Here is a 16,819-nt window from a genome sequence, read left to right as displayed (position 1 = left end):
TACATAGTTTTCTTCTTTCGATTGTTCTTCCTTTCCTCTCCTTTCTATAAGTGTATACCTCAGATAAATATTATGTGGAGATTTGTGACAAATATGATTATATGATATATATGTATAGTATGTGAAATACATCTTATGAAAATGTTTGTTTGATGATGAAATTCAATAAAAAATAAATTACAAAAAAAAATCAAATGCCTTTGATGCATTAGTGGAAAGGATTCTCACTTTGCACTAACCTGGCTTCTGCATCATTCAGAAACACTCAAAAACAAAAAGAATGCAAGGAAATGGAAAGACATTTTCTCCAACCGTTAACATGATGAGTACACGAATAGGGGAATGGGCTTCCTTCCCCCTAGTCCCTAAGACACCAAGTTTGAGTACATCACCTCCATTACTACACAGATTTGGATTGAGTGTATTGGCTCTGCTTTTGTTTCCTTCTGTCCCCAAAAGTGTGATCCTGGAGTCCACTAGCAGTCACATATGGCTCTACTCTGGTGGGGCGCAGTCTATCATTGAGACATCGTTTCATGGCAGTATAGCACAGTTGAGGAATAGACTTACTAGGATTTGGTTCTGTAGAAATATGGACTGTTATAGTATAATTCTAATGGAGTGGGCACTGTTGAAGCACAGTTTTGAGGAGCTTGTAAGAAATCCTGCCCAAAAGACAATTCTTGCCAAACGAGTAATCCACATTTCTGCAGATTTCTAAAGTCACTTGTGTTTTCTTGTCAGCCTTAAAGGCATATCACAATGGTCAGAAGAGTATGACATTTTTTACATGAGCACTGAGCAGTCATGTGGTTTCTGGTAGTGATGCGGCCACAGTCACACAGGTTTAACAAACTGCAGTTAGCATGCAAGTTGAGAAGTGTATCAGCAATGAGGGTTTGGTTGTCCTGTTGCTGAAGACTGAGGTGATTTGGACTCCAGTGTACAGAGAGGAGTATTCAAACAGAGCCCAGCACATGAGGATCCTTTAATGTTATAAACTGAAAAACTAGCTTCTACCTCCAATGACTTGAAAGACCACATGATGAAAAGAATTTAAAAGTGTTTTATTATAAATAGACTTCATACATCAACTTCCACAGTGTTGTGCACAAAATCCATTTCCAACTGAATTCATTTCTTCGTAAGTACACAATGTATTTACAAAATTATTTCCATCAACTCTTCTTTCTTGTTTCAAATTCTACTCTAAATTCCAACCTTAAATACGAAAGATAATAATGCATGCATCATCTTTTTAATACAACTATAAAAGTTAGTGTATTATTTCCATAAGATATTTACAAATCGTAAGTGAATATATATTGTGCAGAACGTAAATATAATTTATGTTAGATGTACAATCCGGAATCACTATGGTTTGTAATATATACACACATCCTATAATAAATGTCTTATACTCAAAAATTATAATTAAGAAGGGTAGCTTTAATAGTCATTGGTTATACCTGATGAAGAAATCTCTTCCATAAAGTCCACATTTAAGACAAGTTGTTAAACTATTCAATTAAATTTCCTGCATCCTGAAATGGCAGAAACAACATCTTTGTCATGATATCAGTGGTGAAACCAGCATTCCTCAAGAATTCTGATTGCCAACATCAATACTCTACCCTGTAATCAGCCTGATTTAGACACATTAATCCATGTAAAAAAATTCAAGTCAATGGATCTGTACACCACTATACATCAGTACTTGCTTTTCTAAAAGTGAAGACTTGATTTGTCTTTTCATTCACAGGGATTATGCTTCATGCTTTTTTGATTTCAAGCATATTTTGTTTCAGCATAAACACAGGTTTCCTTTATCGCCAAAGTCCAATTTACCGGCTGTAATCTGCACTGTTTAAAAGCAGCACAGAACACCGCTTTCATGCATCGAACAATTTAGAGATTTCAACTTGGAGTCCTAAAACAGCCCTTCACTGAAATTTGTAAAACAGTAAGAGGGGGAAATTTAGAGAAGTGTTGAGTATGTTCCACTGAGTAAACATAGCACACCAGCAAATCTTCAGCTTCCTTCCTCTGCATACCAATAGAGACGAGCCACCAGAATTAAGTAAGCTTGCAAGCATACGCTCTGCAAGCAACATCTGTTAAGTATTAAGTACAGCATCTGGAATCCTCAGAAAGGAAGATTAATGGTCAAGTGGAAAATACAAGATTGTTTTAGAAAGCATCAATAATTATACTCATATTAATCATAATCACATTTTCTGAAGGTACTATCAGAAGGATCAAAACAGGTTTCAGAAATAAACAGAGTTCAACCAAATCCATGTAGTGTCTGATCAAATTACACACCAAAACCTAAATTTGGCACCAGAGCTTCAACTATCCAACCTCCTTTCAGACTGAGGTTTACCTTTAGTATTCACAGTAATTTGCCCATTTATTTGGAGAGTTAAGGTTTCAGCTGTTGTTGCAGCTGTGTGACTAAAGGTCAGCAACTTTCAACTTACACAAAATTATCACTGGGCAAACTTAACATTAATGCTACATGTGTTAACTAAAGCTATGAGGTACCAAGTCACATTTGGCACCACAGTGACCAAATTGTAATTACTAAACACTGCAACCATAGTAACGAAGACTGGGGAAAACTGTAGGGGAGTAATTGACACTAACATAGGTTATTGAATCTTAATGAGTGCTGTACAGAATTAATCCTGAACATCATCAAGTGCCAGACACTACAGTGATTTGGACTATCATATCCTCACAAGTCTGTCAAAGCATCATTCAACAGTTAACAAAAAAATCATAATTTCCAAGACAAAAGTTCAGGAAAGTGATGTCAATGCTTAATCTGTTTGTTATTTATTAGTTTAATAAAAAGACATCTTTTCCTACATACATGAATTAACCTGGCAATTCCAGTGCTGGTTAATTAGCTTCACATTCCAGTCCATTTGTTGTATGATGTGACCAACCTATACCGACAGCTGTGGTCACTCAGTCCACACCGTCAAAACCCTCAGTGTTTTCTATCGCCAGGTGAAGCTTCTCTCGTAATTCCTCAAATGATTCATAAGGTGGAAGATCCAGGCGATTGAAACTGGAAGAAAATTTAACAATCTGTATTTAATGTCATCTTAGCCAATGAGGATTTTTTTTGTTAATCTTCATTGTTATAGAGAGCGACACACACACACACACACCCACCCTTGTCATTCTGCTGAGTGTGCACACTTCAATGCCTTCCCATTAATTCTAGTGATGGGTCCTAGAGGGTTTGGCTTCAGGGAGCCATACATGGTGGAACATTTCATTTTTTTGGTAAGGAGGATGTGTAAGTGTGTATATATTGCTTGTATACTGAATTTAAGATAGGTAATTTTGTTTATTTCGTAATATATTTGTAACTGCATTGTGGGGTTCTAATTCATGTGTAGTGTTGTTAACTTTGTGGGTAATTAAAAATGGTATGTCTTGGTGCCTAAAAAACACAGGGGGTGAGAGAGGGGGGAGAGAGAGGGGGAAGAGAGATAGATATGTCAGTAGTTCACACTGGACATAGTATGAAGCTATAATTGTGCTTTCTGGTAGATACCTTTTTGTAAATATAGGAAATTTTCTTTTCACTAATTTTGTAATTTTGACTTCACAGCAAATAAACACCTTTGCACAAAAGTGCTAAGTGACTCGAGCTATTTTTCTTCTATTGCAACCCACGATCTAACATGTGTGGCAGCGGTGGGATGGTTGGTTTCAGACGGCTGTTTAACTCGGAGAAAAGTGGAGTTGCAGTCTCAAATCAGGAAACTTCCTGAGGGAGGGAATGGTGCAGATGCTGGGACCTCAGAGGAGGAAGAACTTCAGCCCAGAGACAAACTCTCTGAACTCTCACTGGAAAATCTGTCCTGAAGCTTTGTTCGCTTTTAGGTAGGAACTCCAAAGTCTACGGAAGGGTCCCAAGATGTTGTATTATCAACAAGGTGACAGTGTTGCGAACTATCTCCCCAGGTTCAAGAGGATGGCCTGGGTATGGCAAAGGCTGGAGGAATAGTGCCACTACTGATGGGTAAAGCTCTCAAAGCCTACACAGCAATGAACAAAGAGAGGTCCAATGACTATTGTGAGGCCTTGCTGGCTAAATTTGATAGCTCAACAGAAACCTATCATCAACATTTACAGTACAGTGTTCTACCACCAGGGAGTCATGGAGATGTATCATTCCATAAGGGATCTCTACCAGCAATGGATTTGACCAGAGCAGAAGTCCAAAGAGGAGATTGGTGAGGCCATTGTTCTGGAGTAGCTGCTGCAGGTTCTTCCCCGAGACACCAGAACATGACTTTGAGAGCTTGAGCCAGTGGATGGACTCACTCTAACCCAACTTGCCCTGCAGTACCTCAATGACCGCAAGGCCGTGCTCTCACGGCCATTATCCCAAAGCAACACAGACCCCAACCCTACAAGGGATTCTCAGGGTAACTCTGTGGAATTGGGGAGTGGGAGAAACAACAGCAAAGAACCTGTAGTAGTTTCTTGTAAGTCTTTTACTTGTTACCATTGTCAGCAGCCAGGTCATAAGTAATCTGGGTGTCCTCTCAAGAAGCCCAAACTGTCAGGTATGTGGTATGTACCAAGAAAGGGGGAAAGTGATGATGGTGATAATGACTGTAATGATGCTAATAAAAAGCAAGCAAAATGTGAGGAGAAAAAGTCTATGTTTATAATAGTCAAGGTTAATGGAAAACTTGTTGAAGCTCTTTTAGATTCTGGTAGCTCACTGTCTTTTATTAAGAAAAGTTTTGCCCTTGCGGTTGGTGTTGACTCCACTCACCAAACACCTATCCAATGGGTCCATTGTTAATGGAAGTCTGAGTCACTGGCCAAATTCACTACTGAGCTGGATGACCACAAGTACTTGATGAAGATAGAGGTGCAGGCGAAACTGCCATTTGACATGATTCCGGGGAGAGATCTGCCTGTGTTACTGAGGAAGGGAAATAGCTAATCACATCCATCTATTAATCCAGGAATAGGTAATGCTGTTTCGTATTTTGGCATGACTCCTGCTAAGACCAGGGCAATGGCCGGGTTAGAATCTCTGCCTGACTTGAATGCTAGTCTGTACGATGGAGGAACCAAAAGGCTTAGGAAGTCATTCTGGTAACGGTGCTGTGGGAAATATGCTGGCTCTCCTGCTCCTGCTGATATTTGTACAGATGATGTGCCCTTTGATGATTACATTAAGGGACCTGGGAAGGTTGAGCTCTCCCATCTCGAGGGCTGCCAACCAGTAACTTTACACAGCTGTTGCAGCAGAGACCAGGACTGACAAAGGTCCTAAAGCATTCCATCAGGACCAGACCCAACTAGGGTTCAGTACGCCAACACTGCTACAGAGAGTCAGAGCGACTTGTGGGAGTCCTGAAGGATGAGATTCGGACTATGCTGGAGCTGGGAATCACTGAGCTTTCAAATAGTGAGTGAAGCAGTCCTATCATTATCGTCCCCAAGAAGGATGGCACCCTAAGGATATGTATTGATTTCCAGAAGTTGAGTACCATTTCTTTTTTGATGCTTATCCTATGCCCCGTATTGATGACCTACTAGAAAGGATTGGACGGGCAACACTACTACATTACTACACTGGACCTCTGTAAAGGCTAATGGCAGGTTCCCCTGGATGACCAATCAAAGCACTCACTTCCTTCCACATACCCCTGGGTCTGTTTCAGTTCACCATGATGCCCTTTGTTCTTCCTGCTGCACCAGCAACCTTCCAGCAGCTGATGGACTGGGTGCTCCAAGGCTGTGAGGACTGCACTAGATGATGTGGTCATCTACAGCCAGACATGGTCAGAGCACCTGGAACATCTGCGCAGGCTCCTGGGGAATACTCACCCTCAATCTACAAAATTCTGAGTGGGCAAAAAGGGAAACCAGATACCTTGGCTACCAGCTGGGACATGGAAATGTTCAATCACACAGGTGGACAACGTGGAAGCGATCCACAACAGTCCCAGACCTTGCACCAAGAAGGAAGTGAAGTCCCTTCCAGGTCTGGTAGGGTGGTATCGCAGATTCATTCCCCAATACGCCACTTCTGCTGCACCTTTAACTAATCTTACTGGGAAGTTTGTAAGCAACCCAGTGACGTGGATGCGAGTGTGAGAACACTTCTCAAGCCCTTAAAGCCTACATGTGCTCTTCACCTGACCTTCAGAGCCCAGACTCTGACAAACGGTTCCTTGTCCAGGTGGATGCCTCAGGAACAGGCACTGGAGCAGTGCTGGCTCAAGGAGAACCTGAAGAAGAGTGATCTGTCCTTTACCTGAGCCAAAAGCACTTCCGAAGGGACACCAGGTATTTCACCGGTGAAAAGGAGTGTCTGCCCATTAAATGGGTCTTGACAGCCTCCGGTACTACCTCCTCGGCAGAGAGTTTGACCTTTACACAGACCACAGAGCACTGACATGGATTCAGACAATGAAGGACCGTAATGCCAGAGTGGCACGGTGGTACCCGGAGCTCCAACCCTTCAAATTCTGTGCCCACCATAACGCAGGGAAAGGAAATGTTACTGTAGACTACAGGTCTCGGCTGCTAAGCATCATTCATCATTGCTGCAGGACAGGAGGGTGGTAATGTGTGTGTAAATACATGTGTATTTACACACACACACAGACTTGTCATTCTGCTGTTGTGCCAATTCATTGACTTCCCCCTGGTATATTCTAGTGATGGGTCCTAAAGGGTTTGGCTTTATGGTGCCTTCCCTGCCATACAAGGTGGAACATTCCATTTCTTTAGTAATGGGGATGTGTAAATGTGTACATACTGCTTGAATATTGTATTTAAGATAGATACTTCTGTTTATTTTGTAATATGATTGAAACTACATTGTGGGGTGTATCAAATTCTAATTCATGTGTAGTCTTAAGTTAACTTTGTGGGTAATTAAAAATGGTGTGTCCTGGTGCCCAGAAATAACAGGGCAGATCGCTCTCAGTAGGGGAGAGAGATTGTGCTGCCAGTAGTTCACACCGGACATACTATGAAGCTATAACTGTATTTTCTGCTAGATATCTTTTTGTAAATGTAACACCCTGGGAAAGGTTTCACTGCTAATGTAATGTTTTTTTTGGAGCAGCACTGTTTGGGTTGTGGCTAGAGATAACGGGGGCTTTGGAATGTGCGCCGTCCAATGAAGGGAGTATTTTTTTCTTCTTGTGTGTCTGCAACTGAGGTGATCTGGGTCTTTTGTTTAGCAGAGATGGAGAGAAAAGATGCCAGAACGGAGAGGTCGTAGACACCAGAAAGGAGTGGAACTGGAGTGGGGCCGGGAGATGACAAAGCCCGGGGAAATTGATGGAGGACCAATGGAAGGGAAACCGTGAGCTCCAACATGTGCACATTAGACTGTTTCATTAAAATGGGCCCTTTTCTTTTTGTTTTACTTTACTAACCCTTTCGTTGAATTAAGAATTATAAAGCTAAATTGTCCAATTGCAGATGGTGTACTGTTTGTTATTTCATGGTGCTGATTTGTAACAGGGTGACACATCACACAGTATCCACACAAACTGGAGGTTTTGCACCTCAATCTCAGACGTCTGGTGGGGCCAGAGGTTGTCTTCCTTACTTACACAGCCAGCAGAACCGGAGGGTTACATAAATATTGGCAGTTGTCTTTTTACTATTTTCACTAATTTTTGCAAGTTTGATGCACTGTGTAAACACACTTACACAAAAGTGCTAAGCCACTCCAGCCATTTTTCTTTGATTGTAACCCACAATCTAACATTCATGTTCTTCAGCATCTCAGAATTAGCCAGTTTTCTGACACACATTTATAAAAGAAGATGCAAAGAAAGTTACCATGTATGAGCTCTTGGTAATTTCTCAGGAGTTCCCCACTGCTCAATAGTAAATAACTGTGGTCCATTTGATCCTAGAATAAAAAGACAAGAACATAGCATTCCAAAATACAAACAAATCATTCACCCATTGAAAATTAACAACAGAATCAGACCTGGATTTATTCACCTTGGATCTTTGATAGCAAAAAAGTAACAAACTCACTCTGGAAAAGATACATTTTCATGCTCAACACTCTTACCATACAGTTCAGCAAATCCATTCATGGGTACTCGTGAGGTGCCAGTCACAAACTGCAGCAATCTAATGCGCTTCTCTGAATCCATCAACAGCACAGCCTGAAGACAAGAATTAAATATTTTTAATATACGTTTCACTTCTGTTCCAAGTACATATTCTACATACTATGTTCACATTTCTCCTCCTTTTGTTTTATCTCCCTATTTTCTTGTCTAACACAATTATCAGAATACCCTTTAAGTATTTCTTTTAATTGCTTTTTTTACAAACACACAGCAATATTGTTGTTTAAAGTGGCTGAGCTAGGCACCTGATTGTATTTTGACAACATTAAAACTAGACAGATACTAGGCATAGACCAGGACACCCATTTCAGGAATGGTAGAAACTGTTCTGTCACAGTCAACCTAGCAAAGTTCTTCTCAATAATGTAGAAGGATTGGTGATTAGGTTGCGAGAGCTGTCCCAAAGTCCAAGGATCAACCTGACATGAAAACACACCAGACAGTCAATGTTTACACTCTAATGTTACAGTCCTGGCTATATCCTGACCCATCAGTAGGACAGACCCACCAGAGCTACGATGGAGTACAGGTGGGATGGAGTGGTCCTGGAAATCCTCAACATCCATTCCAGATCCCTGGAAATGTACTCCAGCCCAACCAATAATCTTAAAGCCATGTTTACTAGAAGGAGATCACCCAAATCCAGAAGATTAATCTTGGCCCAATGGGAAGTGCAGATGGCCATGATCATACTGAATGGCGGTGCAGGCTCGAAGGGCTGAATGGCCTACTCCTGCACCTATTTTCTATGTTTCTATGACAGAAGCAACAGCAAGCCTTGGAAAGGGGGTGCCAATCTGGCACAGTTGCACCACAGGACTGAATGCATGCTGAACAACAAACACAGCACATAACAGAGAGAGCCACAACCTCCAAAATTATTCAATGGTCTGCAGTACTGCCATATGCTAGGGGACCACTCCAAGGCCAACCAAGTGGGTGCAAAAAATGAGGATCACCTTCAGATTGCCTAATGGATTATGGAAAATTTATAATGCAGGGAACCATTCAACCCATCATGCCCAAGAAAGAGTTACCCAACTTGCTCCAACCTCTTGGCACCAAATCCAGAGTACTCTGGGTCACAGCTCTTTAAACACAAATACTCAATAGTTCATTTAATATCAAGGAATGTATACAATATACAACTTGAAATTCTTACTCTCTATTGTGGCCATCACTGAGACCTGGCTAAAGGATGCATATCTCTGGGAGCTGAACGTCCAAGGATACACGGTGTATCGGAAGGATAGGAAGGTAGTCAGAGCGGGAGGCGTAGCTTTATTGGTAAGAAATGATATTAAATCATTAGAAAGAGGTGATATAGGATCAGAAGGTGTAGAATCTTTATGGGTTGAGCTAAGAAATCGCAGGGGTAAGAGGACCCTGATGGCAGTTATTTATAGGCCTCCAAACAGCTGCAGTGATGTGGACTACAAATTACAACAGGAAATAGAAAAGGCTTGTCAGAAGGGCAGTGTTATGATAATTGTGGGGGATTTTAACATGTGAGTGGATTAGGTAAATCAGGTCAGCACTGGATCTCCAGAGAGAGAATTTGTAGAATGTCTGCGAGATGGCTGTTTAGAACAGATTGTTGTTGAGCCCACAAGGGGATCGGCTGAACTGGATTGGGTATTGTGTAATGAACTGGAGGTGATTAGAGAGATTGAGGTGAAAGAACCCTTAGGAGACAGAAATCATAACATGATTGAGTTCACTGTGAAATTTGAAAAAGAGAAGCCAAAATCTGACGTGTCGGTATTTCAGTGGAGTAAAGGAGTTCAGTGGCATGAGAGAGGAACTGGCCAAAGTTGACTGGAAAGGGACACTGGCGGGAAGGACGGCAGAGCAGCAGTGGCTGGAGTTTATGCAAGAAGTGAGGAAGGTGCAAGGCAGGTATATTCCAAAAAAAAAGAAATTTTCGAATGGAAAAAGGACGTAACCGTGGTTGACAAGTCAAAGCCAAAGTTAAAGCAAAGGAGAGGGCATACAAGGAAGCAAAAACTAGTGGGAAGACAGAGGATTGGGAAGTTTTTAAAAGCTTACAAAAGGAAACTAAGAAGGTCATTAAGAGGGAAAAGATGAACTATGAAAGGAAGCTAGCAAATAATATCAAAGAGGATACTAAAAGCTTTTTCAAGTACATAAAGAGTAAAAGACAGGTGAGAGTAGATATAGGACTGATAGAAAATGTTGTTAGAGAAATTGTAATGGGAGATAAGGAGATGGCGGAGGAACTGAACGAGTATTTTGCATCAGTCTTCACTGAGGAAGGCATCAGCGTATACCAGACACTCAAGGGTGGCAGGGAAGAGAAGTGTGCGCAGTCACAATTACGACAGAGAAAGTACTCAGGAAGCTGAATAGTCTAAAGGTAGATCAATCTCCCGGACCAGATGGAATGCACCCTCGTGTTCTGAAGGAAGTAGCTGTGGAGATTGCAGAGGCATTAGCGATGATCTTTCAAAAGTCGATAGATTCTGGCATGGTTCCGGAGGACTGGAAGATTGCAAATGTCACTCCACTATTTAAGAAGGGGGCAAGGAAGCAAAAAGGAAATTATAGACCTGTTAGCTTGACATCGGTGGTTGGGAAGTTGTTGGAGTCGATTGTCAAGGATGAGGTTACAGAGTACCTGGAGACATATGACAAGATAGGCAGAACTCAGCATGGATTCCTTAAAGGAAAATCCTGCCTGACAAACTTATTACAATTTTTTGAGGAAATTAGCAGTAGGCTAGACAAGGGAGATGCAGTGGATGTTGTATATTTGGATTTTCAGAAGGCCTTTGACAAGGTGCCACACATGAGACCACTTAACAAGATAAGAGCCCATGGAATTACGGGGAAGTTACATACGTGGATAGAGTGTTGGCTGATTGGCAGGAAACAGAGAGTGGGAATAAAGGGATCTTATTCTGGCTGGCTGCCGGTACCAGTGGTGTTCCACAGGGGTCCGTGTTGGGGCTGCTTCTTTTTACATTGTATATCAACGATTTGGATTATGGAATAGATGGCTTTGTGGCTAAGTTTGCTGACGATACGAAGATAGGTGGAGGGGCCGGTAGTGCTGAGGAAACAGAGAGTCTGCAGAGAGACTTGGGTAGATTGGAAGAACGGGCAAAGAAGTGGCAAATGAAATACTAATTTGGAAATTGTATGGTTATGCACTTTGGCAGAAGAAATAAATGGGCAGCCTATTATTTAAATGGGGAAAGAATTCAAAGTTCTGAGATGCAACGGGACTTGGGAGTCCTCGTACAGGCTACCCTTAAAGTTAACCTCCAGGTTGAGTCGGTGGTGAAGAAGGCGAATGCAATGTTGGCATTCATTTCTAGAGGAATAGAGTATAGGAGCAGGGATGTGATGTTGAGGCTCTATAAAGCGCTGGTAAGACCTCACTTGGAGTACTGTGGGCAGTTCTGGTCTCCTTATTTAAGAAAGGATGTGCTGACATTGGAGAGGGTACAGAGAAGATTCACTAGAATGATTCTGAGAATGAGAGGGTTAACATATGAGGAACGTTTGTCTGCTCTTGGACTGTATTCCTTGGAGTTTAGAAGAATGAGGGAAGACCTCATAGAAACATTTCGAATGTTGAAAGGCATGGACAGAGTGGATGTGGCAAAGTTGTTTCCCATGATGGGGGAGCCTAGTACCAGAGGGCATGACTTAAGGATGGAAGGGCGCCCATTCAGAACAGAAATGCAAAGAAATTTTTTTAGTCAGAGGGTGGTGAATCTATGGAATTTGTTGCCTCGGGCAGCAGTGAAGGCCAAGTCATTGGGTGTATTTAAGGCAGAGATTGATAGGTATCTGAGTAGCCAGGGCATCAAAGGTTATGATGAGAAGGTGGGGGAGTGGGACTAAATGGGAGAATGGATCAGCTCATGATAAAATGGTGGAGCAGACTCGATGGGCCGAATGGCCAACTTCTGCTCCTTTGTCTTATGGTTCTTATGGAAACAGAAGAAAAACCCCCAAGAATGAATGACAGAAAGAAGAACTCCAAAGCCGCCTGCCCCCTCCCATGCACAAGCAGCAGCTGCATCAACCCTCTAATCAAACACTCATCCAAGTTTTAAATACAATGAGGGCTTTTACTTCAACCACCTTTTCAAATCAGATCCCTACCACCATTGTATGGGAAGAAACCATCTCTCTTCTAATCCCCTAAACTGATGTCCTCTATCACCAACCCTTTTGCCAAGGTAAGATTCATATTTATGCAGAACCAGTCAAATCTCCTTGATGTTGCTTTGCTCAGAGACCAATTTATCTTAAGGTAGCTGTGCCTCATTCATCGTTGCTAAATCTCATCTCCTTCTAGTAAAATCGGCCTTGGCAAAATTTAAAACCTTTACTCCTACAGTATTTTATCCTTGTTTTATAATGAAATCTAATTGAATTATAATGATATACCCTGAACCACCACTTCTGCCACCAACTCCTCTTATTGGGATTGCTATGTACTAGCAAAAATGCTTATGGATTGCAAGTTATAAATTCCATGTCCTGTAAGACCAAACGACATTGGAGCAGAATTAGGCCATTCAGCCCATAGAGTTTGATCCACCAGTACATCTCAACCCCATTCTCCTGCTTTCTCTCCGTAACCTTTGATGCCTTTACTAATCAAGAACCTATGAACCTCTGCTTTAAATATACCCAATGAATTCCACAGATTCACCACCCTTTGGCTAAAGAAATTCCTCTTCATTTCTCTTCTGAAGGGAAGTCCTTCTATTCTGAGGCTGTGGCCTCCGATCTTAGACTATACCACTATAGGAAACATCCTTTCCACATACACCCTAACCAGGCCTTTCAGCATTCAGTTGTTTTCAATGAGATGCCCCCCACCCCATCTTTCTAAACTCCAGTGAGTAAAGGCCCAGAGGTATCAAATGTTCCTCAGACATTAACCCTTTTATTCTTGGGATCATTCTTGTGAAACTCTTCTGGACCCTCTCCAATGCTAGCATATCCTTTCTTAGATAAGGTGCCCAAAATTGCTCACATTACTCCAAGTGTAGTCTGGCCAATGCCTTATAAAGCCTCATTTTTGCTTTTATATTCTAGTCCTTAGTCTAGTAAGTGGAAGGCCTTCAAAGGCGAAATTTTGAGAGTGCAGAGTTTGCATGTTCCTGCCAGGATTAAAGGCAAAGTTAACAGGCATAGTGAACCTTGGTTTTCAAGGGATATTGGCGATCTGGTGAAGAAAAAGAGAGAGGTGTGTAGCAGTATAGGCAACTAGGAACAAATGAGGTACTCGAAGAGTACAGAAAATGTAAGAAAATACTAAAGAGGGAAATCGGGAAGGCAAAAAGAAGACATGAGGTTGCTCTGGCAGATAATGTGAAGGTAAACCCGAAGGGTTTCTACAAGTATATTAAAAGGACAGTGAGGGACAAAATTGGTCCTCTAGAAGATCAGGGTGGTTGTCTATGTGTGGAGCCTCACGAGATGGGGGAGATCTTAAACAGTTTTTTTTCATCAGTATTTACTCAGGAAACTAGCAGAGTGTATATGGAAGGAAGGGAAACAAGTCATGGAACATATAGAGATTAAAGAGGAGGAGGTGCTTGCTGCCTTACAGCGAATAAAGGTAGATAAATCCCCCGGGCCTGACAGGATATTTCCTCGGACATTGAGAGAGACTAGTGTAGAAATTGCAGCGGCCCTGGCAGAAATATTTAAAATGTCCTTAGCCACTGGTGCGGTGCCGGAGGATTGGAGGGTGGCTCATGTTGTTCCATTGTTTAAAAAAGGCTCTAAAAGTAAACCAGGCAATTACAGACCAGTGAGCCTAACATCAGTAGTAGGTGAATTATTGGAAGGTGTTCTGAGAGATCGGATATACAAGTATTTGGACAGCCAAGGGCTGATTAAGGGTAGTCAGCATGGCTTTGTGCGTGGCAGATTGTGTTTAATGAATCTTGTGGAGTTTTTTGAGGAGGTTACAAAGAAAGTAGATGAGGGAAAGGTTGTGGATGTTGTCTACGTAGACTTTAGTAAGGCCTTTGACAAGGTCCCACATGGGAGGTTAGTTCAGAAGGTTCAGACACTAGGTATCCATGGAGAGGTTGTAAACTGGATTCGAAATTGGCAGTGTGGGAGAAGACAGAGAGTGGCAGTGGATGATTGCTTCTCAGACTGGAGGCCTGTGACTAGTGGTGTGCCTCAGGGATCTGTGCTGGGACCATTGTTGTTTGTTGTCTATATCAATGATCAAGATGAAAATGTGGAAAATTGGATCAGCAAGTTTGCTGATGATACTAAGATTGGAGGCATTGTGGATGGTGAGGAAGGCTTTCAAAGCTTGCTGAGGGATCTGGACCAGCTGGAAAACTGGGCTAGAAAATGGCAGATGGAATTTAATGCAGACAAGTGTGAGGTGTTGCATTTTGGAAGGACAAATCAAGGTAGAACATGCACAGTAAATGGCAGGGCACTGAGGAACAAAGGGATCTGGGAGTTCAGACACATAATTCCCTGAAAGTGGCGTCACAGGTGGACAGGTTGGTAAAGAAGGCTTTTGGCATCCTGGCATTCATAAATCAAAGTATTGAGTATAGGAGTTGGGATGTTATGGCGAGGTTGTATAAGACATTGGTGAGGTCAAAGTTGGGATATTGTGTGCAGTTCTGGTCACCTAACTATAGGAAGGATATCAGTAAGATTGAAAGTATGCAGAGAAGATTTACTAGGATGTACAAGCCCACCTAGCCTCTCCCTGGAGCTCATGCACTCCATTCCCTGTAACATCTTTGTGACCTTTTTTCAGCACCTTTTCCAGTCCAATGATATCTTTCCTGTAGCTGGGTGACCAGAACTATGTACTATAATCCAAGTGTGGTCTCACCAAACACTCGCAACTCATGCACGCAATGCACTGACCGATGCCATACCACCAGCTTTGGTGTCATTCACAAACATACTAAGCACATGAACAACTCTATTACCTATATTTACGATTTGAATGACAAAGAAGATTGGACTCAGCATGGATCCTTGTAGCACCCCACTGATCACAGACCTCCAGTGCCACTCTGCAATTCCTTCCACTAAGCCAATTTTGTATCTAATTGGTTAGTTCATCTTGGATCCCATGTGCCTTAACTTTCCGATTAGTCAATTCTTGATCAGTAAGGGCTTAAGAGCTACAGGGAGAAGGCAGGAGAATGGGGTTGAAACAAAAAATAAATCAGCCATGATTGAATGCTGAAGCAGACACAATGAACTGAATGCTCTAATTCTGCTCCTATGATCCTCCACTCTAGCCTAATATGTGGACCCTTGTTAGGGTTCTTGCTAAAGTCCATGTTCTCAAGTTATGTTCCAAATTCATGTTTGATTATTTATTTCTCTGGGATCACAAGGGTTGGACAATAAGTGGTCAACTGCCACTGGCACCTATATCAAGAAAATATATCAACAAACCAAAGGATAAAGAGATTAATATTAGGAAAATTTCACACCAACAGTTAAGCGGCCAAGTGGCAGTGATATCTATTGGCCTGACTTAAATGTCTGCAGTTGTACATGATTTTCAGGTGCTGCACTACCTTCCAAAACCACTGGATGACAGGATGGTTTGCATTGTAGCCATTTTTGTACTTGGTGTTCTCCTTCCAGTCATTCACATCCACATCTCCAAGTCCACACATCAAAAGCTGAAAGACAATGGTCAAATGTCATCAAAGCAAGGAACATAGTGTAGTATAACCTAGACTGGTAATCAAAGTAGGCAGGCTGCAAAAGGTTACCTCCAATTCGTTCTCATCAAATATCCTTATCAGATCTTGTGGAATCAGTTCAAAGAATCCCTGGGAAAAAACATCAGGATTCTGTCATGAGCATTTACAGCAAAAGTAGCACCATTTCATGCTTCTCATCTATGTTGTCTTGATAAAACGTGACTTTTAAAACTTGCCATAACAGCCTTTGTTACTCTGAAGACCACATATATTGGAACCCTGTATCATGACTGCTAGAACAGGTACATTACTATTTTGCTGTGCTCCTCAAAGAATTTATAAAGTGCTAATATGCACTAGTTTATGGCCAAACATTGCCTTAATTTTAAATTTTCTTTCAGAAGAATCTCACCTTATAAAATGTGTGATGCCTCCAGCCTCTACATGTCCCTGGAATATTTATGCTTCTCCCATTTCCAGTCTCATGAGGATCCCCTGAATTGGTCTCCTTGTTTTCACCTCCCTCTAAGGCATTGCCCTAAAGCTCTCTCTCATCTACTGTAAAATCTGATGTGGCCCAGTGTCACATTTGCATCATCTTAGGACATTTTACTATTTTCAAATATGCAGGCTATTATTGTTGAATGCTGATATTTTCCTGTCTAGAATCTAACTTTTAAATAATTTAGTTACAGTTGTGATTTAAAATTTTATTCTTTAATTTTTCTATTTTTCCTCCTTTAATTCTATCTTTTGTTCTCTCTTATCTTTTAGCAAATAATTTAACATTAAGTTAAAAATTCAACCTGACCTTTTGTGGATCAGTCTCACTTTGTCTAATTAACAATGCTGCAATCTGATTAGTTAAAGATACACATGAGTGCTTGACCTGATCACCCAGGTTCTCATCTCCTAAAAGGAATGCACCAAAAATGACTTTCTAATCCTCAATCTCCTGCG

At 41.5% G+C, this 16,819-nt stretch overlaps 1 protein-coding gene across 2 annotated transcripts in view; it reads right to left on the bottom strand.

Annotated features, from left to right (window-relative positions):
- Positions 1-1,050: 1,050 nt before the first annotated feature.
- Positions 1,051-16,819, bottom strand: part of LOC140209868 (E3 ubiquitin-protein ligase NEDD4-like) — a 225,586-nt gene continuing 209,817 nt past the window's right edge. For both annotated transcript variants that reach the window (XM_072278462.1, XM_072278463.1), the window contains 5 exons: positions 15,929-15,988; positions 15,728-15,835; positions 8,096-8,192; positions 7,855-7,927; positions 1,051-3,079 (listed from right to left, as the gene is read on the bottom strand). In XM_072278462.1, coding sequence (XP_072134563.1) covers positions 2,977-3,079; positions 7,855-7,927; positions 8,096-8,192; positions 15,728-15,835; positions 15,929-15,988 — 441 coding nt within the window. In that variant the 3' untranslated portion in view covers positions 1,051-2,976. The remainder of the gene's footprint in view (positions 3,080-7,854; positions 7,928-8,095; positions 8,193-15,727; positions 15,836-15,928; positions 15,989-16,819) is intronic.

This window comes from Mobula birostris, chromosome 14 (genome assembly GCF_030028105.1).
Source record: "Mobula birostris isolate sMobBir1 chromosome 14, sMobBir1.hap1, whole genome shotgun sequence".
NCBI classification, from domain to species: Eukaryota; Metazoa; Chordata; class Chondrichthyes; order Myliobatiformes; family Myliobatidae; genus Mobula; species Mobula birostris.
Note: the sequence above shows the minus strand (reverse complement) of the source record. Positions and strands in the feature narration are given on the sequence as shown.